The 18345-nt window shown below is 43.2% G+C and overlaps 1 protein-coding gene across 1 annotated transcript in view; it reads right to left on the reverse strand.

Annotated features, from left to right (window-relative positions):
* DPF3 (double PHD fingers 3) overlaps window positions 1-18345 on the reverse strand; it is a 137017-nt gene that overhangs the window by 82314 nt on the left and 36358 nt on the right. The window contains exon 4 of the mRNA XM_023726118.1: window positions 7249-7356. Within this exon, the coding sequence (XP_023581886.1) occupies window positions 7249-7356 (108 nt within the window). The remainder of the gene's footprint in view (window positions 1-7248; window positions 7357-18345) is intronic.

Consider the following 18345-nt stretch of genomic DNA (forward strand, 5'->3'; position numbering starts at 1 on the left):
GGCAGCCAAGATCTGGCTCCCCTCCCCACAATGTCCTATCATCCCCAATAAGCTCTGCCCTTTGGTGGGGGGCGAAACCAGAAGTGGATGGTTCTGCAGCCTTGTCCTCAGACCTTCTCCAAGGTCCCTCAAGATTCCTGAACCTACATCACCCTCCCCTTGCCCTGACCTGGTTTCCTGATAGGACTCTCAGCTCTGCTCATCCATGAGTAGATATCAGGGACTGGGGTCATGGACAACTCCAATCAAGATTATATCCTGACTGTTACAGATTGAATTGAGTACCCCAAAAAGTTATGTTGAAGTCCTAACCCCTGAGCCTGTAAACATGACCCTGTCTGGAAACAGTGGTTTTCTTTTGTTATGTTAATTAGGTCATACCAGAGTAGGGTAAATCCTAAACCTAATCCCTCCTGAGTGGTGTCTTATAATGAGAGAAGATTAGACACAGCACATACACAGGGGACGACAGCCTCCATATGACGATACATCTACAATCAACCAAGGAACACCAAGAAATGCCCAGGGCTACAAACGCAGAGAAAGACAAGAATCTTCCCCCAGAGCCCACAGAGGAAGAGAGAACCTAGCCCTGCCGATGCCTTGAATTTGGACTCAGCCTCCAAAACTGTGAAATAATTAATTCTTGTTCTTTAAAGCCACCCACTTGTATTTTTTGTTATAGCAGCACTAGGTAACTAAGATGCTGGCTTTTGTTGAGCTGGCTGGACTCAGGCTGCAACACAAAGAAACAATGGGAGGGACAGGCTGAATGTTGGCATGATAAATTGCATGTGGCATGTCCTCATTACTCACGGAAGGGTCTGACATAGAAGGAAACTACATGTTATGGGTTGCCTCAAGGCAATTCTGCTCCAGGTCAGTGACCCCTCAATCTCTCAAAAATCAGGGGACCCCCCTTCAGGAGATCAGGATATTGTAGGGTGGTGTTGATGGTGGAATCCAAGGGGAGGCTTCAAGAGTCACAGACCTAACTAGATTCCTAGAGCTTGTCTTTGGAGGACAATGCATAGTACCTATCAGTATTGAAAAAGCAAGTGTCCTTTGATCTAGCAATTCTACTCTAGGAATTTATCTTGTAAATAAATATATACTTGCAATGTACAAGAATGTCCATTGCGGCACTGTTTGTAACAGCAAGAACAAATGAACAAAGGCTGGGAAGGAAGAGAGGAGAGGACAGGTGTCTACAAGGGGCTGGGTGATAGAGGGGTGCAAAGGGTCGGGTTGATTGGGTGGTTGGTTGTTCTTTCAATATAAACTCAGTCTTCTTAGTTTCCACAAATTTAAAAAGATTCAGCCGAGGATGGGCAAATCAATTATCAATTTTCAGTAAGGTTTGCCCAAAGAGGATTATATATAACGTCGTGCAATTTTCTTCCTTCCCCCCACACTTAGCAATGTATCTTGGACATTTTTCCATTTTCTTTTCTACTCATTCTTTTAAAAGAGAGAATAGTATTCCATTTTATGACTGTACTTTCATATATGTAGGGCCCAGGGTGGTGCTAGCAGTTTGCACTCTACTACTAACTGAAAGGTTGGCAGTTCGAATCCACCCAGTAGCACCATGGAAGAAAATCCTGGCAATCTACTTCTGTAAGATCACAGCCATTGAATACCCTATGAAGCACAGTTCTACTCTGAAACACCTGGGGTCACCATGTGTCAGAATCAACTCGACAGCAATGGGTTTGGTTTTTGGGTTTTTTTTAAATCATATATTTAACTAATCCCCCATTGATGGACCTTCTAGTCATTTCCATTCTTTGTTTATTTGTTCTTGCTGTTACAAACAATGCCACAATGGAAATTCTTATACATTGTGAGTATATATTTATTTATAAGATAAATTCCTAGATTAGAATTTCTAGATCAAAGGATGTGTGCTTTGTACATACTATGCATTGTCCTCCAAGTTACACCTAATTCCACTTTAATGTATAAGAGAGAGCATATCTCTCACCTCTCCATTCACCTCTGCTTCCCTACCTGCTCCTCTAGCCCTAGGAAGCTCTATGTCAGCCCACGCAGCTGACTGCCCCCACCAACCAGAGAATTTGCAACAAGTTCCTCGGGGACTCTGGCTAAGGGAAATAAGTGACGAATTGGCGGCTAACTCGGGGCAGCTAACAACAACAACCCTGAGTCACATGCCAAAGTATAACCAAAAAATCTAGCTCTCCCTAAACCAAATGAAATGCAACAAGAAATAAGACCAAACCCCCACTGCTGTCAAGACAACTTCAATTCATAGCGACCCTACAGGACAGAGTAGAACTGCCCCATAGGGTTTCCAAGGCTGTAAATCTTTACAGAAGCAGACTGTCACACCTTTCTCCTGCAGAGCAGCTGGTGAGTTTGAACTGCTGAACTTTTGGTTAACAGCCAAGCGTTCCTCCAGGGCTCCTCAGAAATGAGACAGTTATTTAAAAATATTATTAAAGTCTATCCTGTAGTTAGGGAGGACATACCCCCAAAAAGGGGGTATGTGTCTGTGCTCGTTTGAAAGGCTTCCTTGGCCTCTGTCCCACTCATGAGGCAGAAGCGGTGGCACCAGGTCTCAGGCGGTCTGGAAACTGCATTTTATAAATGATGAAGACAGAGCCACCTGTGCCCTGCATGGGGTCATCTGCCAAGGGGACACAGAGGGGCTGAGATCCAGCTTGTGCTCTACTAACCCACAAGAAGAGGCGCCATTTTGTAAATGTCCACCCAGAGGGGCGTGCCTTCTACTTTTGCACAAAGGCTCCAGATGGCCTAGTTGAGGCCCTGGATGAAGGCCCTCTTCTGAAATTTTGGCTCGTGTGAAAGATTCCAGTGAAAATTTGTGTCACCTCTGGGATAAGACAGTTACATTTCTTTGGTCCTGCAGCTTCATGTCCTCTCGACGGGCCCTGGCTGCTTTGCAGCCGAGGCTCCTTATCACTGACTCTCAGGCACTCCCACGGCGTCTTTCTGCACAGCCTGCAGTTGTAGCCCGCTGTGGCTGTACATTCTGAGAGCCAGATTTTGCCCCACTGGGACAGAGACTCAGAACAGGATCCGGAAAAGACAGTGGGCGAATTGCTTTTTGGTTTTCGTTTTGTTTTGTTTTTTGAGTTTTTTAAAAGTAGGCTTAGCCGTAGGTCTGATTACTTAAAGAGGGGGAATAAGTTCATCTGAGAAGAAGCTCTGTCATTTGAAAAGCTATTTATTCCATCCCTGGGCTGTTTATTGTTTCTCAGTACCTGGGTGCTAGCGTAGAATAAGAAGCGTACCTCGGATGAACCCAAGTCTGCCGGGATCTTTTCCCACCTTGGGACACAGCTATGCCTCTGAGGGCGCATCCCTCATCTCTGGTGCTCATCTTTCCAAAGAGAGTCCTCCCACATGACCCTGACCATCTCCATGGCCAGGCCTTAACCACCTGAGACCTGGTGCCACCTGTTCTGCCTCATGCGTGGGGCAGAGGCCAAGGAAGCCTTTCAAACAAGCACAGACACAAACATGATGTGATGGTAAAGACTTGGCTACAGCAAACTGCCAGCCTAGGGGTCTTCTTTTTCCCTACCTTCACATGGCATTAAGGCCCAAGGCTGGAGCTGGTCCAAAGTCAGCTGTGACCCCAGCTGTTCCCTGTTCAGCCATAGGCAAGATGTGAATACTGGGAGGGCAGCATTCCCGAAGTAAATCTCTGTGGACAGAAGAACCAGACGTTCGAAAAGCAGCTTCTTGCCTCAGTTCCACCAACAATGGGACTGTTGGTTCTCAGATATGTGAGCAGCACAGTAAACTCTCCGTGGCTCTGTCCACAGTCCGGCTTCTCTCACCTATAAAATGGGCTTATAACACCTTTACCCCTTCCCTCTCTATCTACCAGGACTGTGGGGAGGACCAAAGGAAGTGATGTGTATGAAAATGCTTTGTAAAGGGCTTTGTAAACTACAGCATACTGTTCAGACACTGGTTTTGATTACTACTATTCAAAACAATCGGAGTGACCCTTTCCCTGGGTGACAATGATTGGCAGAGCGCATATAAACCTAGCCAGATAATCATCTTCCCTGAACTTCTCTGCCACAGCTACTGAAGGGGACTGCCTTCCTGCAGGGGGTGGTGGTTGCCAAATCTGGGGCTGCTGGTGGCCATCTTGCCTGTCCCAGGAGAGAGGAAAGTGTTAGGGGCGAAAAGAGGCACAGAATCCTCACTACACTGTTGGAGGCCCTGGATGCAGCCATGCCTGAATTCAGGTGAACTCCTGGATTTACTGTTACATGAACCAGTTTCCCTTTTTTTTTTTTTTTTGGCTTAGGCCAGCTCGACTTTAGTTTCTGACATTTATGACCAAAAGAATTCTAACTATCTCTTGGTGTATTTTGATAATTAATATTTATTACATAAAATAAAGTTTTTAAGGGAAAAAGTCTCATTAAAGTTCTCGGTTTTTTTCAGTTAGTATACCTATCAGCAGAATGAGGGAGCAGAAAAAAGCATTGAACAGGGAAATCAAGCAACCTGAATTTGCTGCTGAATGCCTCAGGAATTGCTGTGTGGCTTTGAGCAAGGCTCTTAACCTCTCTGAACCTCAATAAAATAAGGAGTTGGAGTTAAGGATGTCTAAGATATTTTATAGCACTAAATGCCTTTGATTTTATGAAAGAAAATCCAATTCACCTGATAGAAAGTATACTTAATAAAGACTTTTTATATAGACGTTACGAGTAAAGACTAATACTTTAAAATTAAGGTCAAGTATTTATAATGAAATGCTTTAAATTAACAAATTGCATATGAGATATCCTCAGATATGTACAAAATATTCATTGCATCACTAGTTAAATTACAGATACTAGAAACAAGAATTGGAAACAGCCTGGTTAAATAAAACACGGTACAATCGAATATTACGTAGTTGTAAAAAAGAAATGAGAAAACTCTTTATATATTGATATGGTCAATGTCTAAGGCACATTTTTAAGTGAAAGGGAAAAACGCAAGGTGGTTATGCTGTGTTAAAAAAAAAAAAAAAAGAGGAGAGGAAAATTATATAAATGTAATTCCCAATGTGTGCAAAGGCTAACTCTGAAGAGACTCTCAAGAAACTTGTACCACTGACTGCTTCTCGCGAGACTGGGTCTGATTTTTCACTGTACAATACATCCCTTTTATCTTCTGAACGTCAAAATTTGTGACTGTATTACCTACTCAAAATCAAGCAAATTTTCTAAATGTTTTAATTAAAAGGGTAAACAAGGGCAAATGTTATCACATATGACTTGTTTGACGTGAACACCTAGCTGGGAATCCGGGATACCACTGTGCCTATTTTACAGATGGGGAAATATACCCAGAGGGCTCATGTACTCAAACAAGGAGACACATCCTTCCCCAAAGACCACATGCTGAACCCAACATGTATTTGTCCTCCTGCTGCGGTATCCACTGCGGGATTCTAAATGGAGTAGAATTAAAGTGGTTCAGGTAAGGCCAGACCAGAGGTTGCACATCATTCGTCCACGCCACGTCCACGGGACCAGGACCATGGAGATGAGGTAAAGAAGGAGGGCCTCCCTCAGAATGAACCATTCGTATTGACTAGTATTTGTCATGCTTAATTCAGAAAGGTAGGTGATGTGCAATCATGCCAGGCTCCCTTGTGGTCTGGCCACCGTCAAGGCCACTGTTTCTCAAACTTCAATGTGCATTCCAATCCCCTGCAGAGCTTGTTAAAATGCAAATTATGACTCAGCAGGTCTGGGTTGAGGCCTAAGATTCTCTAACAAGCTCCCAAGTGATGGCCCTGCTCCTGGTCAGGACCACACGTGGAGTGTGTATTTCTAGAACCATGCTGCCCAATACTGGCACCACCAGCCACATTTGACTATTGAGCACTTGAAATGTGGTGGGTAAAATACACACTGGAATTCAAAGACAATACCAAAACATAAAAAGTAAAGTATCTCATTAATAATTTTTATTTTGATTATATACTGAAACGATAACCTTTTTATATATCAGGTTAAATAGAATATATTAAAATTAATTTCACCCGTTTCTTTTTGCTTTTTTAATGCGGCTACTAGAAAATTTAAAATGACATGTGGCTTACATTATATTTTGACTAGACCATGCTGCAGCCTGCATCTCAGTGGGTTTGGAACAACCTTAATCATCACCCTGGAATGTTTGCAAGTCTATAAATTGTGGTTTATAATGGTACAAGGACACTTGAGAACTTGGATGGAGCACATTGAAGAATCCAGCCCCCCAACCCATCCCTAACAAATAAAACTTTACACAAGAGAAATCTGGGCTGAAGTGAACAATCCAGGAAGTCTTAACCATGGAGCTATGAGTGAAAGCACCCTGAACAACTGTAAGTAGAGATTTTGCAGAGTAAAAGCAGCCTGGACAGCGTGGAAAGGAAGAAGTGAGGGCACAGCCAGCATCACCTTGGTGACAATGGGAAGGAACATCTCAACTCTGTATTTGTGCCACTTGGCAGCACTGCTCCCACCATCCTGAGGTCACATCTTAGCTCCTGGGAACCGCCCCCCCCTCCCCCCGAAAAAAAAAATGGGTCTCCTTAAAGCTAAGGAGCCAGGGCAATCACTTGGCCTTGTTACAACCCAGGTAGAGCCATGTAGTCAGCACTGCCATAACAAATTGGTAATCAAGACAAACCAGCCAATTCCTTCTGCATGATCACAAAACAATCCATGTCACCTAGTGGGAAATTTTGAATTCAGACTCTTCCATGTCCATGTCCAAGGTGGGTTCTATTTTTAGCATACCGGCCCCTTTCCAGGTAAGATGCTCCAGAAGTTCATACAGGGTAGGGAAGAGAGAGGGTACACAGGTTCACTCTCTTCTCCTAAGGAATGCACAACCCTGGATGTGGTTTCTTTACTTGAGGCCACAAGGAAGGTATCACATGACCCAACCAAGCTGCAGCTCCTTCAGCTCTGTCAGGAAAGTCATTCAACCTGGGCCTGTTACCACCCCGCTGCTGCTTGTTCTACTCCTCTGGGATATGAGACACTTGGAGGGGAGAGAAGCTCAGGTGGACACACTCATACCTGACAGCATGCACAATAGCGGCACACCTTCGAGCACCATGGGGCATGTTTTCTCTCCTGGAAAAATCAGCTCTATGAAAAATGAGCAAACCATCCTTGGCCTGGGCCCAGCCCAGCCCTCCCCACCTCTCCCATCACAGGCAAAGCCAAGCTCTAGGGCACTGACCAGGTTTTATTTCTAGCAGCCGCAGCTTTGGATCCTCAGGCGGGTGCAATCGTCTCTTCTTGCGCCAGCAGCGGGCAGGGTATGTGTACAGCTGGCCCGGGGCAAGGCCTGTGGACAGAAACAGTGTAAAGGTTAAAGGCTCCAGGCTGGAAGGGGCCTCAGAAACCACCCTGTCCAACTCTCTCATTCACAGTGAGAGGAAATTGAAGGCTAGAGAGGTGGACTTGTCAAGGTCACACAGCTGGTTGATGGTAGAACCAAAGCAGAATGGAGCTGACCCCTGGACCCTTGCTCTGTTTGCTCCACCATGCTGTCCCAGTAAGCCCAGGCCAAAAAGAGCCATCATCTGTATCAAACCAGTTCTGCTCTCTTGGCCTGGGGGGAGTGTCAGAGGGACCTTCAGACCACAAGAGAAGCCTTCAGAGTCAACGTCTCTATAGTATTTCCAAGGACAATGAGCTCCAGCTACTGCCCCTCTGTCTAGGTCGAGGTTGAGCAGGCTCCCTTCAAGGTGGAGCAGCAGAAGTCAGTCTGCTCACTCTGTGGACATCTTGGATTGTCAAGTATTTCAAGAAAACAGATCAAGGAGTCAGTTCTTCTACTTACTGGCTTACCCTACCCACCGTTAGCTGCTGGCAGCATGCTGAAGCCAAAGGGAGCCCTATGCAACCTCTGTCAGAATACAAGCCTACTCTGGCAACCAGCCTCCATGGGCCTGCAGGGCCAGCATACCTGCACTTCCCTGGCCACCTGCCAGGGCTTACGTACCACACTGCCTTTCAATCAGACTCACCATTTTTATTTGGCCTTTGACACCAAAGCTCCACACTAGTATCACCTCTTATGCCAAGTACCCCCTGAGGGGCCTTGAGAGTGGTGTCATCAGACACCCCTCTTATGGCTCTGTGGCAGCCAGAGTCCTTGGAGGAATGTGGACTCTCCACACTAAACCATGGTCTATTCCCAAAGAAAAGGGCGGGGAATAGAGGCATAAGGGAGAAGAGGAAAGTGCTGAAGACTGGCTAGATCATTAAAACCCAAACCAAACCAAACTCATTGCCGTGGAGTCCATTCTGACTCAGAGAGACCCTATAGAGCAGAGTACAACTGCTCCATAGGGTTTCCAAGGAGTGGCTAGTGAATGTGAACTACTGACCTTTTGGTTAGAAGCCGTAGCTCGCTATAGCTCTTAACCCCTGTGCCACCAGGGCTCCAGCTAGGTGATTAGCAGTCTAAAAAGATTGTCTTGTGCACCCCAAAATAACCAAGCAAACCAACCAACCAACCCTAGCTAGAATGAAAAGCTTAGTGAGGCCAGGGATGTTGAATGTTCCCATCAGAATCCCTAGAACCAGAGCTATACCTGACACATAGAAGAACCAAACTAAATATTTGTTGAATGAATGAATATGTTTCGGTTTGACTTTTAAGTTTACAACTCTGTCTTCTGCAGATAAATGTGACAATTGGCAGCTGTTAGATGCAGGAAATCTCACATGAGAGTGCCACGGCCTAGAGATAGGATCATGGAGTTCAGAAAGCATCAGAACCTCATTCCTATCTGCTGTTTGGGGACCTTTAAAAGTTAAGAGAGAAACTGGCTTCGCTTTATGCCTTTCACAGAGAAAATCTACAAAGTTTCATTGCTGTCCATTCATTCATTTTTCATTTTTACCAGTCACCTCTACCATTCATTGGGTTGGGTCTGAAGCAGGGGCAAACTATCCCAACATTAAACAAACCAAACTGTTCATTACGTGCAAAGCATCATTTTTAATCACACAGCTGCTCCCACAGGTTGAAAGACTACGAGCAAGTAGGGGGTTCTGACACTTCCCCTATAATTCTTAGAAAATGTCATGGATTAAATTGTGTCCCCCAAAAATATGTATATCAAGTTTGCCATCAATTAGGCCATGATTCCCAGTATTGCATGATTTCCATCATTTTGTCATCTGATGTGATTTTCCTATGTGCTGTAAATCCTATCACTATGATGTTAATGAGGTGGATTAGCAGCAGTTATGTTGATGAGATCTACAAGATTAGATTGTGTCTGAAGCCAATCTCTTTTGAGATACAAAAGAGAGAAGTGAGCAGAGAGACAGGGGGACCTCAGACTACCAAGAAAGCAGCATCGGGAGCAGAGTGCATCCTTTGGACTCGGGCTCCCTGCGCCTGAGAAGCTCCTGAACCAGGGGAAGATTGATGACAAGGACCTTCATCCACAGCCATCAAAGAAAGAAGACTTCCCCTGGAGCTGATGCACTGAATTCGAACTTCTAGCCTACTAGACTGTGAGAGAATAAACTTCTCTTTGTTAAAGCCTCCACTTGTGGTATTTCTGTTACAGCAGCACTTGATAACTATGACAGAAACCACTAAGTGTGATGGAGACTAGAGTCTCTAGTAAAACCCCTGATATTGTCACAGTCACTGGCGTTCTCATGAACTGATGGCCTAATGGGCTAGTCATTTCTAAAAATCATCCTAATACTTGATTTTGTTGATAACTTCATGGGCTTCTGTACCTTAGGAGGGTCTTGGAAGCTCTGAGCTCCCTGAGCTCTGAGGACCAGACTTGTGCCTGATTTATAGAAAAACGAGTGAGTCAAACAAAACAGGATTTGCTCTCTCTCCCATGGGAGGTCCCGTTTTGACCTCTCTTTGAGGCAAGGCTTCACTGGGAATAGCCCAAGGTTTCTGATGTGGTTCACTCCAGGCCCATGCCATCTCTGGTCCTGAAATCCCTGAATGGCTATATGGATTCTGGGTCCCTTCCAGATGTTCATGCCACCTCTGAGGCTAGTGTTCCCCAGAATCCCAGAGAAGGCCAAGCACAAGGCCTGACTTGCTCCTCCACATCCCAGAACTGCCACATCCCACAACTGGTCCCACCAATCCCCACTCAACTCTTCTTGGGTTAGGGATGCTTAACCCAAGCCAAAACCAAAATCACGTGCAAGACATCTTAAAAATACCAATGCCCACAATCTATGCCAAACCTACCCAATCAGAATGTAGGTGGGATGGGAGAATCAGTCAACAATTTTTAAAAGAACTTTACAGATTCTTCCAATGGCTGACTGAGAACCGCTGTATGTCTAAGCATCATCTAGTTACTGCTTGGATGTTTTCTCTGATGTACCAAGACTGGTTTTATGGTCTTTCCTGTCGAATCTCAAAGTTCCCTATACTTTCCCCTCAAAGTGGTGTCATTAATTATCTGCTTACTGGCTACCTCCCCCATTGGTTTTATAAGATCCAGGACAGAAGGAACTATGCCCATCTCTAGTGTCCCCAACACTTAACACAGTGCCTGGCATATCAAGAAATACTTACCATACAAATTCAGCCAGAATGGAACTGGACTCAGAAATGCAGGAAATGAATGACCACTAGCCCTGCTGTTCCTAGCTCCAGGGGACTCATCTGCTCAGATCCAAACCATCCAAGAGGGGCCCTGGAAGGTGAGCTCAGAACTGAGCCCAGAGCCCTCCCCTACTCACCCCATCATGGCAGACTCTTTGTCTTAGGCTCCCTTCTTGCCCTGTAAGCTGCTTCCTAGTATTTCCAACTTGACCAAAAGCAAGTGAGTGAGAAGGAGCAGATCCATCTGGCACACTCCAAAGGTCTAAGCGGCAAGAGGTGAAACTTGTCAATAGCTTCTCCAGGCCATACACCCTCCCAGAGACTATGATCACTTCACATTATTGATCAGTGGCACTGAGGCAGCCTCAGGCCACTAAGCTTGTGGCTGAAGGCCTGCTCTCCTGGGAGAGGCCTAAGTAGTTTGGATGTCCAGAAATGGGGACTGTTTTTGTTTCATTGTTTACATTCCTCTGGTGGATTGGAGAAGTTCCTGGAGCAGAGGAAGCGCACGTGAGTCCTAGTGCCACCACTGTCACCTTGGAAATATTGCACCTTTCTGGACCTGTTTCTCATCTGTAAAATAAGGGTGATGATAGTATCTTCTTTATAAGAGCTGTCATGGGGATTAACATAGTCAAGAGGAAGCTCTTTATAACCATGACGCCTTGTACAAATGTCAGTTATTATCGTGAGTTTAGCTGACAAAAAGAGTCTTGGACCCTATGCCCACGTGCCATGCCTGGGTCCACATCCACCCTGTCCATGCTGCCATTTGCGCCTTTAGCACAAGGATGGAAACAGGCCTTCCTTGGATGTCTGCTTTGAATCCACAGCACATGGCCTCAAAAGCCCTCTAGGGGTGCCCTGCCTCCTTCCTTACCCTCCTCGCTAAGATGACAGACACCATGGTGCCTTTATAGGGACAATGCATCCAGCCCTAGAGTTCCACTTAAGGGGGAAGAGCAAAGCCTCATGACAGTTATGTTGTTTATCTCATTAGAACAGGAGGCACTAAACTCAAAGCCCATGTGTGTGTGGTAGATGGAGGAGGGAGGAGGAGGAGGCAGGAGGAGGAGGATGGAGTCACAGCTGCAGCTGGGGAAATTAACCTTGAGCAGTGAGCCTGGGGCTAAGGAAGAATTTGGAGGAGGGGAAAGGAGAGGTAGCAGACAAGATGGGGGAACAGTCCTCCCTGGTAACCAAGGCCACAGCTATACCCCACCCCCACGCCATTCACACACCCCACTAAGCAAACTGCTTTTTGTTACTTTGAGCTGCAACTCCAATTACAACACTCATGCTCATGTGCAAGCACAGGAATGATAAACTCACACACACACACACACACACACACATACACATCCACATAGAACCTTACACACTGGCTCCGCGGAGAAATTTGGCATGATGTGTTTAATGCCTATATGGTCAGCAGACTCCTGACAAATAGCTTGTTATATGCATTGTCCACAGACAAGCAGGTGGATCCTGAGGGTTGTGGGCATCTCTGGCAGATACAACACGAGCTATTAAGAATTCAGAAGATGAAATGGGACAGAAAAGAGAAGGAAGGATGATACAAGATAGGAGCAGGGTTTAAAATGGGGAAGAAATGAATTGGAGTGGCTTCCTCTCCCCCCAATCGGAGTTGAGCATTAGCGGTTCAAGCCCACCTAGGGAAGAGTTCCCTTTGCAACATCTCAGAGACTGGATAGGCAGCTGCTGTTTGAAAAGTCCCTGCAATGGAAAGCTCATTATTTCACAAGACAGACAGCTCTGTTGTTGGCCAACTCTTATTATGATAAAGAGTTTTACCTCTATCCTTGTTTTGAATCAAAATCTACCTTCCTGAATCATATGCAAACAAGCATCATCTGCATCCCAATCCTCCATCCCATTTACCCACTTGGGTCTGAAAGAAAGCCAACAAAGAAGCTGAAGAGCTTGAGAGGAGTGGGAGTTGGAAAAAAGAGGCAGTGACTACACCTTCTCAGAACTGTGGCAACCAGATTGAAGTCCTCAAATTAAGACTCCAAAAGCTGCTTCCCTTTCATCGTCTGCCCCCATCCAACCCCATCCTGGACAGGAAAGGGATGGAACAGGAGGCTTCTCTCCAGGCCATCACCATCATTTAAAGAACTCTGTCACATCTTGCTCCTACCACGTAACACCACTACGGGTCCTTAACAGCTTCCACATGACATGAGTCAGTGACATGAGCCAGGAATTCTTCACCAAGACTGGACATCAGAACTGCACAAGTACTTATTGAAAAGGGAAGGTGTCTGGGCCCCAGCCCAATCCTATGGAACCAGAATCTCAGAGAGAGACCCAGGCAGTTGTAGTTTGAAAAGCTCCCCCCGTTAAGAACTTAGCACTAGATCAAATCTTACTCATAGTTCTATTCCCAAGGCCCAGCACATTGATAGGTACTCCATCAATGTGTGATGGTTGAAAACACCAATTTGGACCAACTCTACAGAGCTGGAGGAATGTCTAATAAGCCCCTAGGTGAGGCCTGAGAAGTGGGCAAGATGTATTTCACAAGCACTTTATCAAGGCCATTTCCCTGGTGCTCTGCCCTCCTCCTCTTGGCCACTTAAGAGCTTCTCTGACTTCAGTGAAGCCTTCCCAGACCAAACCAGGCCACTATGGCTTTGCTCTTCCCTGAAAGTCTGAAGCTCTGGGCACTTGGTACTACACCCACAGCACTCACCATGGCTCTCTGCCTAGCTCACCAACCACCCCCTTTACTCCTCTTCCTGAGCTTCTGTCTCTCTAGGATCCAACCCAGATGACCAAGGTATCAAGATTGCCCTGCCAAGATGAACCATGAATCCAGAATGCCATGTGCCTGCTCTGTTTCAGGATTCCCAAGCCCTTCACTGGTTCCATCTCATTCAAATGCTGATACAGAAACAGCAGCTAACATTTACTGGGCTCTTACTCTGTGCTAGGCTAGCACTTTACACTCACTGTTATCTCATCCCATCATGACCACAACCTTATGAGACATTTAAAGAATGAGACCATACAGCTCATAAGGGGGATAATAACCTGGATAGTCTAGTCCATAGCGCAAGCTCATAACCTCTCCACTGTCCTACGTAACTCCCCACTGAGCCATTCCATTGCTGGTCTAAATACTACAGGCTTGAAACCCAGAGTCCTGCCCTTATGGGAAAGTAGCTCCCCACACCAAAGTCATCAGGAAAAGAGCCCCTAGCCTACCTACCCTACCCCCACCAAACTACTTCTTATGGAATTTATTTTCCCTTTCCTACCACATCACCAACTATAATTTCTCAGAAAGAAATGCATCCTGGTAAAATAAAAGCATTGTAATAAGGCATACAAAATGTGTAGAGAAGAAGAAAAACCACCAGGACATGTTTTCTAAGTTTCTCAGAAGAATTTTTTTAAAAGATTAATAGGATTGTAATGTGGAGAGGAAAGTTACAGGTTATTGTGTCCAGCACTTACCTGATGCATTCTTGACAATACCCCTAACAAATGGACCCTACCTAGCCTCTGTTTCAATAATTCTAGTCTTCACCCTGCCGCGAAGCAGTCTACCGTGCTGATGAACCATTCTGTTGTTAGAAATATGCCTACCGTGCTCATGCACTTCTGGTGGGAATGCACAATGGTACAACCACGTGAAGGGGAATTTGACATATCTAGCAAAATGACATATGCATTTGTTCTTTCCCCCAGCAATTCCACTACTAGGAATTTTTGTCACAAATTTGCAAGCAAAAATACAAAAATATGTATTTATTATAGAATTTTCTATACTAGAAAAAGACTGGAAATAATCCAAATGTCCATCTACAGGGACCTGGTTGCATAAACAATAGTATAATCACACAACGTTTTACTGCAAAGCCATAAAAGAGAAAGAGAGGTGGGGGGATATACACCGCAATGGGATATATTAAGTGAAAAGAGCAAAATGGAGAATAGTGTATACAATATACTATCACTTATCTAACAAATGGGATATATGCATAGACACATATATATGTGTGTTTGAACATGATTTTTTTAATGGAAGGATAAACCAAAAACTAAAATAAGAAAGGTATTATCTGTAGAGAGGACATAAATGAAATAATAGTAATAACAATAAGAAGTCACATACAGGGAGAGAGAAGGAACAGAATAAAAGGACAGGAATAAAAGCTAGACGTTCTCTGAGTCTACCATGCCTTACAGATTTGACTTCAGAATTATGTAAATATTTTACAATTACAAAGCTAAATTAAATAAAAAATTAAAAAGCATACTTGTTCTGGCTAAGAGGGAGTTTAAAGGACCAGATTTACCCTCCTTCCTGAAACCAGAACAGAGAAATAAAAACATATGAAACAACAGTTTTCATAACACTGGCAGTGAAGGACAGTGATCCCTAAGACACTGGAAACAAATGACATGAGCCCTATTATTGCCCCAGCTACTCCCTTGAAAGAGTTTCCAGATCACAGCACAAGGAGGAGGTCCACAGGTGGAGCCAAGCACACTCCCTGAGTCTGAGTCTAAGAGACAGAGCTGAGAGTCTGGGCAGACCAAGGTGACTAGAATTTTCAGGATAGAGTTGTAAACAGAAGATAGCTGCCAAGAGAGAGAACTGTGGAGATTGCAGAGGATCCCCCTCTATTATTCAGCTCAGTACTTACCAGCACATGCTTGTGAGGAAACTATCCAAGGCTGGAGAGAGAACCACCCAAAAAGATTAAAGGTAGCACTGCCTGGTTCTCACACAGGTCTGGGAATACTCTGCTTCCAGCCAATATGGAAAACCTCATAATTCATGGGGTAATAGGTAGAGAACACAGAAGGGTCTTGCCTCACTAAACAGGAATAATTAGCCCTAGACTAAGCACTGTTTCAGTTCTGCCTAACAAATCTTAGGCAAGATAAGAAAGGAACAAACTGTTTCCAAAGAATATAACTACGTCCCAGAACAACGCTCAAGAATATTCATAGGCATAAAAAAATATACAGCACCCAGCAAGGTAAAATTCACAATATCTGGCATCTAATCCAAAATTACAAGGCATGTGAAGTTGGAAAATAATGATCTATAATGAGAGAGAAATCAATCTATTGAAACCAATGCAGGACTGACACCAATGTTAGAATTTGTACCAAGGATATTAAACCCGCTATCATTTTTATTCTATATGTTCAAAAGTTAAGTAGAAATATAAAATATATATTTTAAAGGTTCAAATCAAACGTGCAAAAATTAAAACTACTGTATATGAAATGAAAAATACACTGAATGGAACTAACGACAGATGAGACGTTGCAAAAGACAAGATTGGTGAACTTGAAAAGACAGCAATAGAAACTATCCAAAATGAAATCCACAGGGAAAAGAGAATTAAAAATAAGTAAATAAATAACAGAGCATCAGTGAGCTGTGGGACAACTTCAAGTAGCCTAGTATATATGTAATTGGAGTTCCCAAAGGGGAAAGGGGGAAGAAAAATATTTGAAAAAATAATTACTGAAAAATGCCCAAATTTGATTAAAATGATAAATCCACAGATCCAGTAAGTTCAACAAAACTCAAGCACAAGAAAATTATACCAAGGCATATGACATAATCAAAATGCTCAAAATGAATGATAAGAGAAAACATTAAAAGCAGCCAAAGCAAAGAGACATGTTACACAAAGGAACAAAGGTAAGAATGGCAGCAGATGTCTCATCAGAGACAATGGAAGCAAGAAAAGAGTGTAGCCAAATCATTACAGTTCTGAAAGAAAAATAGAACTTTTTAACCTATAACTCTATAAGCAGCAAAAAAAATTTCAAAACCTAAGGCAAACTAAAGATATTTTCAGACATACAAAAGCTGAAAGAATTCATAAGCAGCAGACATATTCTTCAAAAAATGTTAAAGACCTTTAGGCAGAAGGAAAATGATTCCAGAAGTAAATCTGTATCTACACAAAGGAATGAACGGCATTAGAAATTGTTAAGTACATAAGTAATTATATAAGATGTTTTTCTCATTATTTAAAACTTTTTAAAAGATAATTGACTATTTAAACAAAAAAATAATAGCAATGTAGTGTGGAGGTTATATTATATGTAAAATGAAAACGTATGACAACAAAGAATAGCTGGGGAAAAATAGAAGTATACTTGCATCAGTTTCCTATTGCTGATGTAAAAAGATTATCACAAATGTAGAGACTTAAAACAACAGAAATTTATTATTTTACAGTTCTGGAAATCAGAAGTCCAAAAAGGGGTTCAGTAGTCTAAAAGCAAGGTGTTGGAAGGACTGTATTCCTTCTGGAGGCTCTGGGGGAGATACATTTCTTTTTCTTTTCCAGCTTCTAAAGTCCACCTAAATTCCTTGGCTCATGGTTCCTTCTTCCGCTGCATCACTTTGACCTCTGTTCCCATCATCACGTGTCCTGCTCTGACTCTGAACATCCTGCCTCCCTCTTACGAGGACACTTATAAATATATTGCCTCCTCCCCACCCAGATACCCCAGGATGATCTCCTTATCTCAAAACTCTTAACCAAGAGTTACCAAGAGTCTTAATCAAGACTCTACCAAATCTCCTCTGCCACATAAGGTAACATATTCACAGGTTCTGGATATCTTTGGGGAGTCATTATTCTATCTATCCCAATACTATTACAGAGTTCTTATGCTGTGTGTAAAGTCGTATAATATCACATGAAGTTAAACTGTAATTAGTTAAAGAAGTAGTATAGAATTACTTGAAGATAAACTGTAATTACTTAAAGATGTATACCATAAGCACTAAGTAACCACTAAAATAACAAAAATTATAGTTTATAAGTAAACAAATAAGATAAAATGGAATCATAAAAAAGTTCCATTTATCCAAAAGAAGGCAGAAAAAGAGGAAAGAGAACAAACAACAGACAGAATAAATAGAAAACAAGTAGCAAAATGATGGATTTTAACATAAGTATAACAATAATCACATTAAATATAAATGGTCTTAATACCTCAATTGAAAGACAGAGTGGGTTGTCAGATTACATTAGAAAAGCAAGACACACTACAGCCATGCATCGCTTAATGTCCATGATACATTCTGTGGAATAGGAGGGTATGTGATTTGGACATTGTACGAACAAGCCCAAATCACAAGCAATAGCATTCACTCATTTTCTACCTTTGTGTTTAATAACTTTTTGTTTCACTTCCAAATCAATACTTCTCCTTTGCCTCTTGCTGCTGCTATCACTAGTACTGGTTTTGCTGCATTTGGGAGCTATGGTGCACTTCATGATAATATTTTCAAAAGAAAATTAAACAGAGAGATAACACTACTACACTCAAGAGACACAGGATTGGATGCTGCTGCCTATGAGTCACAGTATACACTGTTATCCGATAAACTTTTTATTTGTAAGTAGGGAAAATCACATTAAAATAACGATAGAAAGTACAGTACATACATAAGCCAGTAACATAGGCATTTATTATGACTGTCAAGACACACGTATGTTAGGTTATATATGTATGTTAGGTTATATACTTACTGTACCATTATACACCTGGCAATGCAATTACTTTGTATACAAGAGACATGAGATACACGTGTTGTGTGCAGGAAACTGTTGCATTCACTATGCCTGGTTACATCCTCTACATTCTGTTCTCCAATCAGGATTTCTGAACTTTACGGGACCAGGGACATTTATGCAGTCAGACATTGCC

Source organism: Trichechus manatus, unplaced genomic scaffold (genome assembly GCF_000243295.1).
Source record: "Trichechus manatus latirostris isolate Lorelei unplaced genomic scaffold, TriManLat1.0 scaffold00010, whole genome shotgun sequence".
Lineage (NCBI taxonomy): Eukaryota > Metazoa > Chordata > Mammalia > Sirenia > Trichechidae > Trichechus > Trichechus manatus.